The 17,471-nt window shown below is 29.9% G+C and overlaps 3 protein-coding genes across 3 annotated transcripts; 2 read left to right on the top strand and 1 right to left on the bottom strand.

The window, feature by feature from the left end:
- The first annotated feature begins 1,308 nt into the window (after nucleotides 1-1,308).
- LOC108322907 (30S ribosomal protein S6 alpha, chloroplastic) lies at nucleotides 1,309-3,318 on the top strand. Its single transcript, XM_017555203.2, has 2 exons — nucleotides 1,309-1,827; nucleotides 2,824-3,318. The coding sequence occupies exons 1-2, from the start codon at nucleotides 1,423-1,425 to the stop codon at nucleotides 3,061-3,063; spliced, it is 645 nt and encodes a 214-aa protein (XP_017410692.1). The 5' UTR covers nucleotides 1,309-1,422; the 3' UTR covers nucleotides 3,064-3,318.
- A 2,188-nt stretch (nucleotides 3,319-5,506) lies between these two features.
- On the top strand, nucleotides 5,507-7,521 carry LOC108322927 (probable E3 ubiquitin-protein ligase RHA4A). The gene is made up of 3 exons (XM_017555227.2): nucleotides 5,507-5,873; nucleotides 6,167-6,252; nucleotides 7,033-7,521. The coding sequence occupies exons 1-3, from the start codon at nucleotides 5,643-5,645 to the stop codon at nucleotides 7,346-7,348; spliced, it is 633 nt and encodes a 210-aa protein (XP_017410716.1). The 5' UTR covers nucleotides 5,507-5,642; the 3' UTR covers nucleotides 7,349-7,521.
- A 3,531-nt stretch (nucleotides 7,522-11,052) lies between these two features.
- Nucleotides 11,053-14,737, bottom strand: LOC108322896 (3-oxoacyl-[acyl-carrier-protein] synthase I, chloroplastic). Its single transcript, XM_017555183.2, has 8 exons — nucleotides 14,123-14,737; nucleotides 13,143-13,501; nucleotides 12,314-12,745; nucleotides 12,043-12,216; nucleotides 11,795-11,908; nucleotides 11,609-11,710; nucleotides 11,433-11,499; nucleotides 11,053-11,350 (listed from the first exon to the last, which is right to left on the bottom strand). Exons 1-8 carry the CDS (start codon nucleotides 14,292-14,294, stop codon nucleotides 11,283-11,285), a joined length of 1,488 nt encoding a protein of 495 aa, XP_017410672.1. The 5' UTR covers nucleotides 14,295-14,737; the 3' UTR covers nucleotides 11,053-11,282.
- Between the last annotated feature and the right edge of the window lie 2,734 nt (nucleotides 14,738-17,471).

Here is a 17,471-nt window from a genome sequence, read left to right as displayed (position 1 = left end):
AAATTCTCTATATAATAGTGCATATATATATATATATATAGTCAGTTGATTGGTATAATGTACTTTTAAAGTTAAAAATTATTATTTTTTATCCATTTTGGTTTAAAGTTGCCTTACAAATTAAACGAAATCAGTTAAAAATAAGCAAAAGGTTTTGAAAAGCTAAAAATAGGGAAAGACAAAATTAAGTGATTCTATATTTTATAATTTTACTTTAATTACTATATTTAATTATTATTTTATTATGAAAAAGGATCCCTATGTATATTATTATTTTAATATATACTATTCAGTTGTATATAAATTCTAATACGCTTTTAAATTACAAATACAATGTTTATTCAGATTGTAATTTCATGGAATGGGTCAGATAAGAACGGAACAAAAAGATGAACATGAACCAAAAGGAAGTTTTCGAAGTGGAGCATAAATGAAAAAATTACTGTTAATTGGATACTTTTTTTTCATACAAATTACCATGTATAATAATTGTTTATTGGGATAATGGATTATTTTAAATAGTGAAAATAATATTTTTAATTACATTTATTTATTTTATTTCAATGAGACAAATGTTGGTTTATCACATATAAAAATGGAATCAATTATTTTACGTTTTACCCAACTTATTATTATATTGTACTTTTAATTTTTTTTATAATATTATATATATATATATATTAGGATTATAAAATAGATAATTTAATAAGAATTAGAAGGATTTTACATATTTTTGGTAATGATATTAAGCTCGCACTCCAACTTAAGATATAATATAATCGAATAAAGATTTTGCAGTAAGAAAAAGGATATAATATAATCAATTATTTTAGCACAATATTTTAATTGTACATAAAAAATGAATACACAATTTATACATTTAATTTTTAATTTATTTCTGAACTCAACTAATGAATAATTAATGAAAAATATTTATTAAGTGTTTTAAGAGATTGAAAACATGATTCCGTTTTCATTATTTTAACCGTTTTAAATTGTAAAAAGGAAATACAAATAATAAGTTGTACATGTTAAAAATTTAAGTAATAAGAATGATTATGATTAAAAAAATTTAAATTTAGAAAACAATAACGATTAAAATTATTTTATTGATACCAATATTGTCATACTCCTGATTTTTATATAACTTAAGTAACTAAAAAGAATTAAATACGTTTTTTATTTGATAAGAAAGTATAATTTTTAAAAATAATTTAAATACGAAAAACATATTTAATTATTTAAAAAGAGATATTATTACTATTTAAAAAAAAAAACTTGAGTAGAGAATGAGAGAAAAGAAAAGAAAAAGCTTCATAAACCCGACTTCTAACCTGCGCTTGTGTGCGCTGAGTTCGCCTTATCTGCATAGGATAGAACAGCTTCATCTGCAAAGTCCTCTCATCTTAGCAGGGCAAAACAATGGCTTCGTCTGCCTTCACTTCGGTTCCTCTCTCTTCTTCTTCTCTCAATGTTCCTCATTCTTCTTCCAAACTCCCTTCCAATTTTCTATCTTCTCCCATTGGCGCATTCTCTCGTGGTCCCAAATTTCTCTTTGCAGAACCAAGATACCATTTTCACCCAAAGGGAAACGCTTCTAAATTTTCCATTGCTGCCCAAACCCTAGACTTCTCCGATTCGTTCTTCGAAGGGGGTTTCGGCTCCGAAGACGACCCCAATTCACCAGGCGGAACCGGGTTCACGGCCGTCGAGGAAAAGGAGGAGCCCCCCTGCCCACCCGGCCTTCGACAGTACGAGACAATGATGGTTTTGAGGCCCGACATGACCGAGGATGAACGACTTGCACTCACCCAGAAGTACGAGGAGGTTAAATTCTGTGACTTTTACTTGGTTTTCATACTTAAGCTGAGATGGATTAAAATAATCAAATTGAATTTTAGTATATGGAATAGTTAGGTCTACAATTTGTTTTTGTTTCGTGTGCCGAGACTCTGTTTCTGTTTGTGATTGGGAAATTGCACCGGGTTTTGATTGTGCTGAACGATTTATATTTTTCATTGAGGGGGAGGACTGCAGCAGTGACAGTCTCTCTGTATCTGCTCAGTGAATTTCTATGATGTTGTTTTGGTTATTCATTGGGGTGAAATGCATTGTGTGGTTGCTCTTTGATGCATAGCTGTTAGAATCTTAAGTTCGTGATTTTTCAATTAGTATTTTAAACGATGTACAGTTTCGTATGGTAGATACAAATCACACTATTCAACTCTACATTTTGTTTTAGTTTTCTTTCACCAGTTCTTGAGAAAGAATTTGAAAAGTCATATAAGCTTAATGAAAAGGAACTGAAGGAACATTTCTCCTCTTATCCTATTTGATCATTTCACTACTTCATTGCATGCACTCTTTTAGCTATTTTATTGCTTCAATTCCAGATTTCTTAGATAGAGGTTTTACAAACTCAGATATAAGTAATAATTTTGTTTATGAGCCTTGTGATTAAGTGGTTTTCTATATTTAGTTTGAAATTATCGTACTGCCCGCTTTATATCATCTCTGTGAAATATGTTTGAAAACTATATTTTTCACTGACTCCTATGGTTTGACACAAATTATGATTCATTATTTGAATCTCAATTTGATTACCTTGGTTTGATTAACTTGATGTTTGATAAGTGTGTTGTTGTGGTTTATGCGTTATTGGAGGTGACAGTCCCCGGCAATTTAAGTAGTAATAATAATAATTAATAGTGGACTCAAACGGCAATGTTTGCTGATCTGAAATGCTGATGAATTTGTAGTGGTGTTGTTGAAGTGTGTGAACTAGATTTTTTACTCTAACTCCAATGATTTTCCTTCTTGCAGATTCTTGTTGCTGGAGGTGGCATGTATGTAGAGGTTTTTAACAGAGGAGTTATTCCTCTAGCATATGGGATCAAGAAGAAAAACAAAGCTGGGGAGACCAACACTTATTTGGATGGCATCTACCTGCTGTTCACCTACTTCACCAAGCCTGAATCCGTAAAGCCTCTCGAGGACACAGTGTTAACGGATGATAATGTTATCCGATCAATGAGTTCCAAAGTTAGGAAGAGGAAATATTAGTTTCTTTTCAGGTCTCAGGTAGCTCCTTCAAAAAGATGGTTCACAAAAAGTAATGTTGTATTTATTATTATTGTTTTTCCTTTTTCAGTGTCATTTGGATTCAAGTATTTTTGTAACATGATTTAAAGAGAGATGTAGGTGCTATCTATCACTTGCAGTCTGCAAAATTACCATGCTCAATGCAGTTTGCTATATGTTGACAATTAATTTGTAAATTCTTTTGCTAACAAGTCTACAATCTTATATGGAACTAATAAATTTTGACATTACCTGTTTAGACATACAGTTCATTTACTTGAATATCTTAAAAAAAAAACAGGTCTGAGTGTTACTGAAACATTTAAGAAATATGTAATATTTAAACTAAATGTGAATATTCAAGTTTAAAAAATCGTGAGTAACTTTATTTTAAAAAGATCACAAGCTAAGGAAAAATATTATTAAAACAATTTTTAATTAGTTAAATTTATATAATAAAAAAATAATGTGAATATCACCTTTTGTTTAAGGGTTCTTTTAAGAAACCTTAATTAACAATAGAAGATGTATTAAAGTCTACTGGTAGCAGCATTCAAAGAAATAGAATTGGAGTTTGAGATTTAGACGTTTTAATTTGGAGAAAAACATTTTTCTATTATTGTTTTATTCGATTTAAATAGGATATATTCAGTAGAGACTATTTATTGTCTACACTTCTTTCTTGAAAGCAAATATAATTGGATATCCATTCAAAATCAAGGCTAGCATAAAACGTAGATGTCCTAGGAAGAGAGCAAGTAACTTGGTTGACAAGTAAATTTTACAACTTGCAAAAGCAAAGTGGAATTCAGATAAACATTGTGTGTTGCTATAGATGCAAGCCATGATAAACAGATTTGCAATCAATCTCAAAAATATAATTACTATGTGCTTTGTGGTCAAAATCTTCTTTCCAAGAACCTGTAGCAATTTATAATGTAAAATATCATTATAATAAAATCTTAAAGACAATAGATTTGTACGTACAAGTAATGAAAAACACAAATAAGAATCTTCACACAATAAATACAATCATTTTTTGTAGCTTTTAACTCTTTGTATGTTGCTACCTAATATAAAACTCCAACACTTTTGTTCTGAATCATTGAACATTTTAAGATACTTATTTAATAAACTTTCCTCCTCAACCAACTTTTCTTCCCAAAATGTGATGAAACTCCATTCCATGTGCAACCTCTATCAAACCATTTGTATTTATCGTTATCACTCCAGCCTCTACTGTAGCAGTGTTAGTATTTACAGTGAGAAAGGGAAGAATAACTTAGCAAGACTCTGTAGTGTGATTCAGCAAGCCATGTAATCAAATTGTTCGAACAAATTTAAAGGAAAAACAAATAAGAAGAAAAGAATTAAATAAACTTCTTCCAAAGTTATTAATTTCTGTATAAGTTCATTTAATAAATCTCGTGATTACGTTGTTGAATAACAGGCGACCAGACGTGTATCGTATGAAGTAGTGATGTTGTGTTAACTAAGAAAATAAATGTCATGTCATGTTAAAGTTAATTTGTTTCGAGTGGGTCATAATCATGTTTTTGCACGTTTTTCTTTTCACTTGAACTCAATCACCAGCCAACCAGACATTTATTTTTCTTTTAATGTAATGATTTTGAATGTCTACTGAAGGATTTATGTATATCTCTAAGATGCTACTTCCCGTTATTACACAATCAGCAACATAAGTGGTTGCACTTTGTTTTGATAATTAAAGCAAATGACTAAAATCATAAAGCAGCAACATCTGTTCTTTGTATACACTGAAACAGAGAATCTGCTATGATTTTCACATTCAGATCTGATTCTAAACCCACTCAGAAAATAGCTTAATTTCTTCAATTAATCACGTTCCACCAAGAGTGCACATATTGTGTCATAGTCATAGTCAAAAGGCATTATTGTCCTTCATAGGATGAGATAGGTTTCTATTTCAAAATGGATGGACTTTGTTGAAATTTAAGGAAAAAAAAAATAAAAAATCTACCCCATATATTAGATATATTAATTTTACAAAACACAATAAAATTCTTAACAGTTTGAGACTTGAATGTATTCTTAAACCATTTACAGCAGTGAATTTGACTTTATGTTCTTACTTTTCTTCCTTATCAAATACATAACCATTGTTTACAAAATCAAGTCTCTTCAAAATCTGTAAAACGCATTTTGAAGGTCTAAAATGGTGAAACAAACACACCCTTACAAGTATACATTACACTGGGGTCCATATCTGAGAAGTGGTGGAGGATCATATGGGCCTGTTCCACCTCTGCAAAACACAGAATATGTACTAATGCCATTATCATTTTCACACACATCACATTGCTAATGCAACATCTCAGCTTTATCAATGACTCTAAAAGAACAATCTTAAACATTTTGGTATATATCTTTCTTACCCTATTCACCAATTCTAACATATCACAACCAGTGCATGCTGAACTGAAGCTTTTTGTTTAACATTTTCAACCCTCTCTGTCTGTTCTTATTCAACAGACTTTCTATAATGTGTTCCACACTTTTGTATCTGTGTTGAATATGTGATGGATGTGCCACAAACTCCAACCCCTTCTCCACATTTGTATCCACAAGAACTTCAACTTAAGCTTTACCAAGCCTTCATCTTTTCCATTCCCATACTCTTTTCCATCATTCTGGTTCTCTTGTTTTACTTGTTCTACCTCAAAAGGAGAGCTTCCTCTCTCTCATCACCACCTCTCCACATACTTACCAACACTGCCAATCCTCAAACAACATATCCTTACCCTTCACAAGTAAGTAGCATTTCTTTTTCTGTATTTTCAAGTCATAACTGCATAACTCCCTATAGGGATTTAGATTCTATGGTTAGTGTTAAAAATCATGCATTCATTAGCATATGAGCAATGGAATATATAAATGATGTACTCCTCTTACTTTAAGAACTAGTTTTTTGGATTCAGTAAGGTAAAACTCCAATTTTTAAGAGCTAAACTTATCTGCACTGAACCATCATGCATCTGTTATCAGTAATTTAATTGAAAAACTAATAATAGCTAATAGCCCCTGTACTGCTAATATTATACAGCCTTGCCGATTAGATCTGACAGTGCAATTTCTTGACAAACTTCCAAGAATTTTATTTGATGAGGATTTTGGAACAAGAGATTCAGTGTAAGCCTTTTCTTGTCTATTCTCCTTGCTTCTTTCTTATGCCTGAGATTTTAACTTATCCTTTTGTTTGCATTATCTTTGAATGGTAGTTGTGTTACTTCTTTATTGGTTTCTTTTTCTTCATTTTTTGAACTTTGATTGATGTGTTTTAATCTCTATCTATTACATAAGGTATCTACAGTGTGTGCTTAAGAGCTAAATTGTTAGTTTGCTATACTTCAATTTCCCTTCTTCCAAACTATACTCAAATGATTGTTGTTCTTCAAAAGCTAAAGTCTTTCTTAGCAGAATATTCGGTTTCCAGAGTTCTTAGAACCTTTCATGCATCCATTATTTTCATAAAAAGTTATTCGGAGAAAAAGGAAGCAAAAGATGTGAAAAATATACGTAGAATGGTCCCCTTTTATGCATAACTTGCACATTTGAATGTGAGGTGAGTCACCAGAAATAATGAAAAAATAAGATATCTAATTCCTCCTACACGTGTAACTCAAATGCACAGTAAAAAAGACAAATTTCAAAGTTAGATAGATATTGGTTGTATCTGCTTGAGAATTTATACTGGGCAAGTGGTTTAGAAAGTCTTGGTTTCTTATGCTGATCCTTTGTATTCTTTTATTTTTCCAATGCATCAGAATTCTTGTCCTTTTTTTATTTGATTTAGCAGAGTTGAACATCAATATTCCAAAACTCAGGATATATGATTGTGCTAATATTCTAATAACTATAAATTCATGAAACGAAGGCTAAAAGGTTGTTGATTTTTTCTGTAAAAACCAGATGTTGTGTTTGCCTTGGAGAATTTGAGCTGAAGGAAGAACTGCTACAAATTCCTTATTGCAAGCATGTGTTTCACATAAGCTGCATATGCAACTGGTTGCAATCAAACTCCACGTGTCCGCTTTGTAGATGTTGCATCACACCCTCCACCAAGTTCCTTAATACACCCTCACCTATTGTATCAGACTCACCACAGCAGGGTGGAATTTCAGGCTCTTCATCACACATCATGTCTATGCCTCAGCAACAAGAAGATCAAGTTGGTAATTCCACAAACACTACCATTTTCCAAGGAAATGGTGTATTACTTAGATGATCATATTTTTCAATTCAAAGAAAACATTCCACTTGCCCTCATGAGCTAAGAGTTCTGTGAATTCAAAACCAATAATTTATGAAATAATCTGAGGCAGCTTTTCTTTATCTGGCACTGGTAACATTCCTCTAATCAAATTTTAACCAATTGTATTTCTACAAGAGTCCGTCTGTGTTCCGAATTTAAGTCTGTTAGTTTTGAAGTAGAAAATAATATTATGTTTTATTCTTAAAAGATATATAAAAAATTGAGAGAATAAAATATATTTAAACCATCTTTAGTTCCTGACTCTGAATTGTTGGATCTAAGGTTGATCGAGGAGGAGGTTGATAGAGAAAATACAAATCAAAGAAATCTGAACTCAATCATATAAGGATAAATATCATTTTCTATCCAAAACCTTAGAGTTCAACCACAGAATTGACACTAATTTTTACTCAAAATGGATTAATGGGTCTTCAACTTTATATATTGTTTTACTTTTTTATTTTTACCTAATGTGAGACTTGGACTCAAATTTGGATTCTCAACATAAACAATATATAAAGAATAATGATACCATGAGACACTTTTACATTCATTTGACATACAATACCAAAGTAAAATACTCATAAATATAATTTTTTTGTATTTCTTGAAAAAAGAAAATAAAAAATAAGAAAGCAATGTGTGAAAGTATATTTTTTTATACTAAAACAAAACATGGATACCTAAAGAATTTTTCATCCCACGTACCCCACTAATGTTTGATTCCTTAAGGACACTGATTTTCCTTTTCCAAAGCATAACATATGCTTTGTATTTGAAAAAAAAAAATTAGTACCCTATCATTGGATGGAGTCTGAATGATCGTACATTAGGCAATCATGGTAATGTGCATTATTAGGAAGAAAGTGTTGAAAGTATGCGAGTGAATTTGGTTGGAGTACAGGCAGAAGAAGTTTGGAGAGTATAATAGTAAGGTAATAGTTTTGTGCACCAAAGAAAAGCATCAAATCATTGATTAAAAAGTAAAGCAGGCCTTTCTTTTGCCTCTTACTAAAACGAGATTAGTTTAATTATTGTGTTTATAATGTTTATCATTATTATTACTGTAATTAACTGTCAATTTATTTTATGCTCTAAGAGGACTGTTATGTTGATGATTGATCAGAAACTGTTTTGTATATAATTTTAAAAATAATTATCAGTCAAGTTAGCAAAGTAATGAGTTTTGTTTGATGAAAAACAAAATCTATACAATTAAAACATAGTCTAGTTAAATAATTTAATATACATTTTTTGGATATTTTAAGAAAAAGATTATTTTAAAATAATTATTTTTAATTTAAATTGTTTAAAACAATTTGTGTATTAAAATTAAAAAAAAAACTATGGAGTGATTGCTCTAACTGATCTTTATTTGAAATGGTTATTTAGTGTAAATAAAATGAGAGGATAAAAGTTAACTTGAAATAGTAATATTTTTTTTTATAATCATAGGAAGACTTTATTTTTAAAAAGGATGATTTATTTATGTAACAATAAAAAAAATAACAAATTATCCACATATTACAGAAAATTAGTTGGTTTAAGAATATTCCTCATGTTCTTGTAAAGTTTGTAGTGGACCTTATCTCTTTCTCGATAATTTGAAGCTTTAGATTCGCTCTACCATTAATCACTAAAACTTATATGATTTATGATAAATGTGCTAAATAGATAAAAAAAATTATAAAATTAATATGTTATAAGTTCTTATAAATAATTGGATTATTTAAAATAATATATTTTCAAATTTTTAAATTTTACTGTAAAAATTTGAAAATTTTCATATTCTTAAATCTATGTATATAAGTTCTTATAAATAACGTATTTTGACAAAACAAACTATAATCCTTTAAATAAGCTTAACCAAACACAAACTTGTTTAAAAGATTTAAATAAAGGAGTTAGATTTACTCTTATACAACATGAACTACTATTTGCTAAACAAATATTCTAACAAAAGACATTTTTAAAATCAATATTTTTGCTTATTTCCTTCATTATATTATTCATCTCATAATTTTTTCCTTTTTATTGATGTCTCAATTGTGAGAAAATGTGTTGCAAATGGAATTTTCCAATTAAAAATAAATATTTTTTTCATATTAGCGTACCTTGTCCCCTCTTGTTCCTATAGAAAGAATCAAGTTATAAAATGTATTAAAAGTTTAAATACGAGCTAAAAGTATTATATCGAGTACACATACACAATATGAATGATAAACAAATAAATCATAAATTTATTGTTTTTAACATTTTGAATGGGAGATAATATATTCTTTCATACGAGTTTGTCTATAATGAGCTGGAATATTTTAGAGGTATTTCTTTATACCTTCATCCCTTTCTTTCTTTATATACACTTTCTAATTATAAAATAGTGGTGCAGGAATAGTTTTTACAGGGTGTATACAGAAATGTTGAGTACAGGCCCATAAATGTAATATTTGTAGATGGATCATTTCTTCATGCACCTCCGTTCATTTCATCCTACATTATTTTCATGAAATTGTGAAATTATTTATTTATCTTATTTCCTTTTTAATCTCCATCTGACACCTGTCTCCCCGTGTCCTCTCTTCCAAGCCATCTTTCCCACATCCTCTTTCTTATGACCATTTATTTTCTATAGAAAAAATTACATTCTCAAATGTGTTATTTTGAATTGTACATTTTAAAATATAACATTTTTTTAATTGTTTATTTCGGAACATCTCTTAATGATACACTTAAAAACTCAAAAGTATACATGATAGCATATACAATTTTGGGCTTTTTAGCCTATTATCAGGACAATGATTAATCTGAAATAGATTCTCAAATATTATAATTCAAGCTGAAAATAGATTACTTACTGACAAATATACTGTAATCAAACAATAAATCATCGTACATATAACTTTTTTTTTATTTTGATAATAATTGTTTTAAAATCATAATACTAATATATTCATCATCAATATTAATGATACAACCAATTAACAATCATTGATTTATTAATTAAGATGATATTTGTCTTTCGAAATGGACAACGGTATGGTCAGTATCATGGAGAATAATAATGAGATAACAAAAGTAGGTATTTCGTGTACATTTATTTATAAATTATGGCCCATGTATTTTGTATCAGTCAAAAAACTAGTAAGTAGCCTCCTATTGCAGCTATGGGGTGGGCCATTTAATTATAACTATAATTGTTTAGTTTTATAAAATTAAAGGACGACCAAAATTTTAATTTTAATCAATATCAAAACTACATTTAAGTAAATCTTTCCTTAATGATTTCTTAACTGTGGAATATGAAAACTACATTTATTTATCAAAACTACAATTAAGTAAATCTTTCCTTAATGATACGAGATGCATATTATTGGAAGTTCATTTAGCTCCTAATTGTAAGATCTTTTAACACATTATTCATTAGTAAAAAAATTAATTTATCTTAATTGTGTTTCGGTATATATTTAAGTCTTGAGATCAATTCTTTTATAATTAAATTGGGATTATTTTTTATTCTCTTTAATTTTAAAGAGTACTTTTTGTATAAAAATGTATTTCAAAATGAGAATAAGTAAAAGATTAAGATTAAAGATTTAGAAGTTTAATGGAGAAGTTTCTCCAACCAACACAGTATGAAACATGGGAAGATCAAATAAGGGAAAAGCAAAGACATCATAAGCACACTAACCAAGGTGAATTTTCATGTTAATATAAATTTAGTAAAAGAACAGTAGAATTGCTGAAAATAACATTTTATTGTCTTCATGGCTCATCACACTCTTATACCACTGCTATGATTTCGGTACATATAAAAACAACTATGCTCTGTCCATAACTCATGAACTTTTGTGTCCAAAAATCACTAGTTTCCAAAATGTGAAAAGAAAAAGAAAGTTTCAATTCTACTTTATGGTCTGAATGGGGCAAAGACAACTACTGAATTGTGTCCACCGAAACCAAAAGAGTTGGATATACCTGCACGAAATGAATACACTTAAAGATCAGAAACATCGAATTTTACATTATTACTCTATTCAATCCGAGAGATCATACATACCAACATTAACTTCATGCTGCTTCTTAACGTTGGGGACAGTGTCAATTGTAACACTAGGCTCCAAGTTCTGCAGAAAAGTTAGACAATTGTAATTAAGACACTGAGAATCAACAAAAGTTACAAATGTAACATGTTTGATTTGATTAATAGGATGAATTTGTGGTTGAGATGGTTACATCTTGGTTAATGGATGGATGCACCCATCCTGTTGTTATGGCTTTGATAGTTGCTATGGCTTCCAAACCACCCGCAGCCCCAAGACCATGACCAATCATGGACTGAAATTGTTAGAAAATATAACCATAAGCTTCAAGGTTAACAGTAGTATACAGTTAATACAAAAGAAAAGAGAAGTTTCTTACCTTAGTTGCATTCATTTTCAACTCTGATGTATCCTTAAAAACCTTTTTGATTGCATTAACTTCAGCCAGGTCACCAGCCAATGTTGATGTGGCATGAGCATTCACATAGTTCACCTACACATTTTGAAAATTACTCAATTAGTATCCATCTAGTTTACACAAACTGTTGAACTCTGAAATGTTTTCAAAAGGAACATTCAGTTTTACATGTTTGATTTCAGCTTTGATGCTGGTTTTCTATTCCTTACCTCTTCGGGAGAAACTCCAGCATCTTCTAAACTCTTGGTTATGCAAGATGAAACTCCAAGTCCATCAGATCTTGGATCAGTCATGTGATGAGCATCACATGTTATGGCACCTCCCAAATATTCTGCTATTATTGTGGCTCCCCTCTTTGTTGCACTCTCCAAGCTCTCCATTATCTTATTTCCAGTGATAGAGAATCAGGTTTTCATTAGGCCAACAAAAGTCAGTTAAAACAAAAACTTGTTAAGCCATATGTTGGGTTTAAGGTTCTACCAGCACACCAGAGCCTTCACCCATTACAAAACCATCACGATCTTTGTCCCATGGTCGTGAAGCCTTCTTGGGATCTTCATTCCTCTGAGACAAAGCCCTGCAAGCAATGAAACCTCCAACACCAGTAGGCATGATTGCAGCCTCAGTCCCACCAACCACCATGATATCTGCTTCACCTCTTCGGATGTGATTAGCAGCCGCATAAAAGCAGTAGTTTGCTGTTGCACAAGCAGTGGAAATGGAATAATTTGGACCCATTAGGCCTGTGTCTATAGCCAACAGAGCAGAACCCATGTTGGTGATGGAGTAAGGAATGAAAAATGGAGTAATTTTCTTATATCCCTTCTGGATAAGAGCTTCCACACCAGAAGAGAAAGCCGTTAAACCTCCCATTCCTGTTCCCACCAGAACTCCTATTCTTGTTTTGTCCATCTGATACAAAGAAAATCAATCTGTAGCTTGTTATCGACCACCCTCCTAATTAAATCATTGTCCTAGTGAAAAGTAATGATTAAAACAAGGACCGAACTTATATACAGTTTGTCTTGTTCTTCGATTGGACTTAGATTTCATCTTCATAATTTGCACGATCCTTTAATGCAAACATGTGATGTGCATGTTAACAAGAAGAAACTCTAATTCTGATCAGAGAAAAAGCGTTTTTGTGTAGCTGTATCTAAGTTTTATCCTCACAAAAAGTCAATTATTGTCGACATGGTTAGTAATACTGACAATAAAGATACAGCCAAACTAAATTAAGTTACAATCAGAATTTTCTTTATTAGTTTGGCAACTACACATTGCAGCTTCAAACAATTCTGTGACTTACAGTGTCAAGGACTTGTTGTCCAAGGTTGGCATCATCGAGTGCCCTCTTGCCTGCTACAATGCAATACCTCCAGCAATCATCAAGGCGCCGATCATTCTTTCCATCAATGTAACCTTCTGACGAGAAATCACGTATCTGACCTCCAAATCGGACAGAGAAACTCGAGGCATCAAACCTATCTATTAGGCTTATCCCACTTTCTCCCTCAAGAAGTTTGTTGTAAAAGGTGTCAATGTCACTGCCAAAGACTGATACAAGACCCATTCCTGTTATAACTACCCTCTTTTTTGGATCCTTTTCTCTCTTTGGTGCTGCAACGGTTGAGGAAGCCATGGCCTTGATTATCCTGCATCTTGAAGCTGCAAGTGCAAGTGTGAACCTTCACTTCAATTAACAATTAAGAATAAGATGAAATACATTCTAGACTAACCTAAGTGATCATTATTACAGTTGATTTGCATATTTAAGAAATTCCATAATCCAAATTCTATTGGTACAATGGGTCGGATGAGGTTGGTAATAAAGTGAAAGTAAAGAAAGTGCAAAACCATTTAAACAGGGAATCGGGTTCGGTGCATGTACACATCCATGCAATCTCCCTGTTAGATGAAGATTTGACGGTTCAAATTTGGAATGCATATTTTAAGTCGGATTTCCTATGATACATCCGATCTTGATCCAACAATTAGAATCAGATATGCTTTAAATTCTCCGCTTATCAATACAAAGAGAATACAGAGAAACTCTGATGATAAATGATCTGCATTTGGGAATCTAATTTTTATGCCGAGCCCTTTACATGGAAACACAACAAAACACACACCTCTGCAAGAGCATCACACGAAGTAAAAGCGAAAGCGATTTAAACAAACAATAACCGAAACCCAAGAAACAAGTACAGTGTTTTAATGTGATACGTTAACTGAGATCAGTGCAACAATTCAAGAAACTAGGTGGTAATAAAAGTACAAGGATCTTACATGAAGAAGCTGAAATGTAGTGGCTTGGAACGGTTGTAAGCGAAAAAGGCATTTGCGTTCTCTGTGGCAATCTAAGCCCCTCATAATGAACCACAGAGTTCTTCCTATTGTTTTCTGAGACACTGTTTCTGTGCAATGCGCCTAAAGGACATGTACCAGCAATGCTCGCCATCTCTTTCTCTCTCTTTTTCTCTCTGGATGTTGAGTTTTAAAGTAAAGGAAGGAACTTTGGATTGTCAGGGGGAGAAAGAGCAAATGGGTATGAAAAAAAAATTAAAATAAAACAAAAGAAGCATCGTCCAATGTTTGGTTTGGTAAGTCCGCCATTGTTGTATTGTCCTGGATTGTGTGTGTATGTAACCAATGGGTTTGGCGAAAAAAACAGCGAATGTTTCCGAAATGATGTGTTCTCTTTTAATCGCTTAACAACCTAAACAACCACATTGGACCTTCATTAAAGAAAATTGGTCGTCCATGACACTTTTGTTGGTGTATCTTTATTGTCCTAACTACTCATGCGGCTTCGGTTTAGGTGAACCCTCAGAATTGAGACCTTTCTGGAATCAAACACACTTTTCTTATAACTTCATTACTTTCTTCTCTCTTTTTCTTATTTTGGTGTCAATGTAACTTCAATACTTACTAAATATACTAACTTCTCAACACATGTGTAAACTCTTATGCCAACAATAATCATACTGTGAGTCGTTATTTATTATTTAACTCGTTAAATTAAGAAAAAATATTTATTTACTTCACAGCGATAAATATATTCATGTTTACATATTTTTATATTATTCTTACTTTTAATTCTTATTTTATCTTTTAATGTTTGCTAGTATATTTTCTCTCTCTTGAATTAAAAGTAATTATCACAAAATACACTATAGATTAAATCTTATAAAAAGTAAATAAATGTTATCTTAATTTGGGTTTTGTAAAGATAATGCATACAGTGAAAGTTTAAAAAATATAATTAGCTAAATTTGACTTAGGTTAATTGGAAATTCATATATCCACTGAGTATAGATATAAATATGGATATATTTCATTTTTTTATTAAGGATCACGACGAATATGCATATATTTATTACGTTTGAATAGTTATCGTTGTATTTATCTTATTTTTATTTAAATCATTAATGTATTTGTAGTTTATTAGGTAATTTCTAAAATTTAATATATATATATATATATATATATATATATATATATATATATATATATATATATAATTTTCTTATTTTTTAATTTTATAATTTTTTTTGTTACAAATATTTTCTTCTTCTTCTAATTATTTGACTTGTTCTATATCTATTAAACTTACTTACATCTCTAATACAATTTTCTTTAATTATCACCATATAATATATATTTAAGTTCGAAAAATAAAATATATATATTAGAATTTTATTATTATTAGTTTAATTTTTTATTTAAGTAATGTTTTATAAAAAATTAAAAAAATATTTCATTGAATTTATAAAAGTAACTATTACTCTCTTTTTTGGTTATTTTGATATATACAAATTATAGTTTTTTTATGAATATTTATATAAAAAAGTGATAAGATGTTATTTTCATATTATATTTGATGATATTATATTTTTTTATGTTATTTCTTTATTAAAATAATTTATTATTAAACCAATAATAAAGCGAGTAAGGATATACTTATTATTTAGAGCAGATGAGATAAGAATAAAACAACTTTTATATTCATTAAATTTATACATAAGTATGGAATAATTTTTTTAAAAATAAATAAAGTTAAATATATTTTCAGTTACTCTTAAACTTTTAATATGTTTAAAAAATTTAAAAATAAATATATTAAACTTTTTTACTTATCAAACTATTTCATATTAATATCTGAGTTGTTTATATTATTTAATACAATATTTTTTAATATTAAATAAAAAAAATTTAACAATAAAAAATTAGTCATAAATTAAAAACATTATATCTATTTATTTTAAAATTTAAAATATATCAAAATTTTTAAAAATAACTAATTTCAACTTTTTAAAAAACTAAAAATATATTTAATACAAAATAATATATAATAATAAAATTCATCCCTTATCCTTCCGATAGTTTTATCTTAATTTATACATATGTCGAATTTAAATTCAAATAATAATATTATGAATAATATTTTATCATAACTCGGTTATTAATTGCTGGGTTGGAGCAGACAAACAGGACAAGCAATGAATGAATGCGTAATGAAAAAGGAAATATTTTATTCTAGTGCCACTTAAGTACTCTCTCGAAGTTATTATCGTGAAATAACTTAATATTTATCCCTCTCTGTATATATAAAATATAAATTTTAATATAATATGTATAGTATCATATAACATTGGGTCTATCTACAGTGTTTTTGTCAACTCGTAATAGTGTTGATCAACAAACCAGGTTAAATAATATTGGATCACAGTGCTCGTCAATCAGGTCAAACCATGTTAAAAGATGTTGGACCACAATTAGGTCAACATTTAAGTTATTGGATAAAATATTTAAAAAGCTGTTTATGAGCAACTGACCGGATTTTAAGGTTTAAGATAAATTTGTTTATATTTTATTTGGCTTGTGATAAACTTATAAATACAGGATCAACGATAAAAGCCAGGTACACTTATGTTGTACTCACGCTCTACTGAGTTTATAATACTCAATTACAATAATATTCATTTGTGAGCAATATCTCCATTAACAGACGCCTAACTTTGAGCGTCTTAGTGTCTTTTGCAAGTACCTCTCCCTCCGGTCCATATTAAAGGCAACCGAACGATCCAAACTGAAGAAAAACGAGCATCTTTGACAATCCAAACATCTGAAAGTAAGGAAGACACGTTAACAAATGTTCGTATCTCGGACCCACAAAATCCTTACCAAAACATAATATATTGTACGAAACCAATCAATCCAAAAATAAATAGGATGGTGACAAAGCTTAAATGAGTTAAGAAAGAAGAAAACAAATAGGAAAAGGAAAATTGAAGTTTAACGAGATGCAACTTCTCTTAACCTGATGAAAAAGCAACATCAACACCATGAATATTCCGTGATAAGATTAAAAACATTCTAAGCTGAAAAAACAGTAAAAAAATTATCAAAATGAACCTAAAAAATAGTGAAACTAATAAACAATTAAACTAGAAAAAGAAAACGTAAAATAGAACGTCTAAAACACTGATAACTTTAATTTAAAACGTGTCCTTACTCTAAAACAAGATATATCAATATTACAAGTAAAACTTTATAAAGTAAGTGTCCATATACGAAGCATAGAATAGAAATTTTCACCTCAATCCCACTACAAAACAAATGTGGCTGTCGTATT

The sequence above is a fragment of the Vigna angularis genome, chromosome 1, assembly GCF_016808095.1.
Source record: "Vigna angularis cultivar LongXiaoDou No.4 chromosome 1, ASM1680809v1, whole genome shotgun sequence".
NCBI lineage: Eukaryota > Viridiplantae > Streptophyta > Magnoliopsida > Fabales > Fabaceae > Vigna > Vigna angularis.
The sequence above is the reverse complement of the archived record's forward strand: the minus strand, read 5'-3'. Positions and strand labels throughout refer to the sequence as shown.

Excerpts from the sequence above, each read along its gene's own strand:
- LOC108322896 (XM_017555183.2), bottom strand. The coding sequence starts at position 14,294 with ATGGCGAGCATTGCTGGTACATGTCCTTTAGGCGCATTGCACAGAAAC. Across the intron at positions 13,502-14,122 it reads CTACATTTCAGCTTCTTCAT|CTTCAAGATGCAGGATAATC; the intron begins GTAAGATCCTTG and ends TTGCACTTGCAG. Across the intron at positions 11,711-11,794 it reads TGAAAATGAATGCAACTAAG|TCCATGATTGGTCATGGTCT; the intron begins GTAAGAAACTTC and ends TAACAATTTCAG.
- LOC108322927 (XM_017555227.2), top strand. The coding sequence starts at position 5,643 with ATGGATGTGCCACAAACTCCAACCCCTTCTCCACATTTGTATCCACAA. Across the intron at positions 5,874-6,166 it reads CATATCCTTACCCTTCACAA|CCTTGCCGATTAGATCTGAC; the intron begins GTAAGTAGCATT and ends AATATTATACAG. Across the intron at positions 6,253-7,032 it reads TTTGGAACAAGAGATTCAGT|ATGTTGTGTTTGCCTTGGAG; the intron begins GTAAGCCTTTTC and ends TGTAAAAACCAG.
- LOC108322907 (XM_017555203.2), top strand. The coding sequence starts at position 1,423 with ATGGCTTCGTCTGCCTTCACTTCGGTTCCTCTCTCTTCTTCTTCTCTC. Across the intron at positions 1,828-2,823 it reads TCACCCAGAAGTACGAGGAG|ATTCTTGTTGCTGGAGGTGG; the intron begins GTTAAATTCTGT and ends TCCTTCTTGCAG.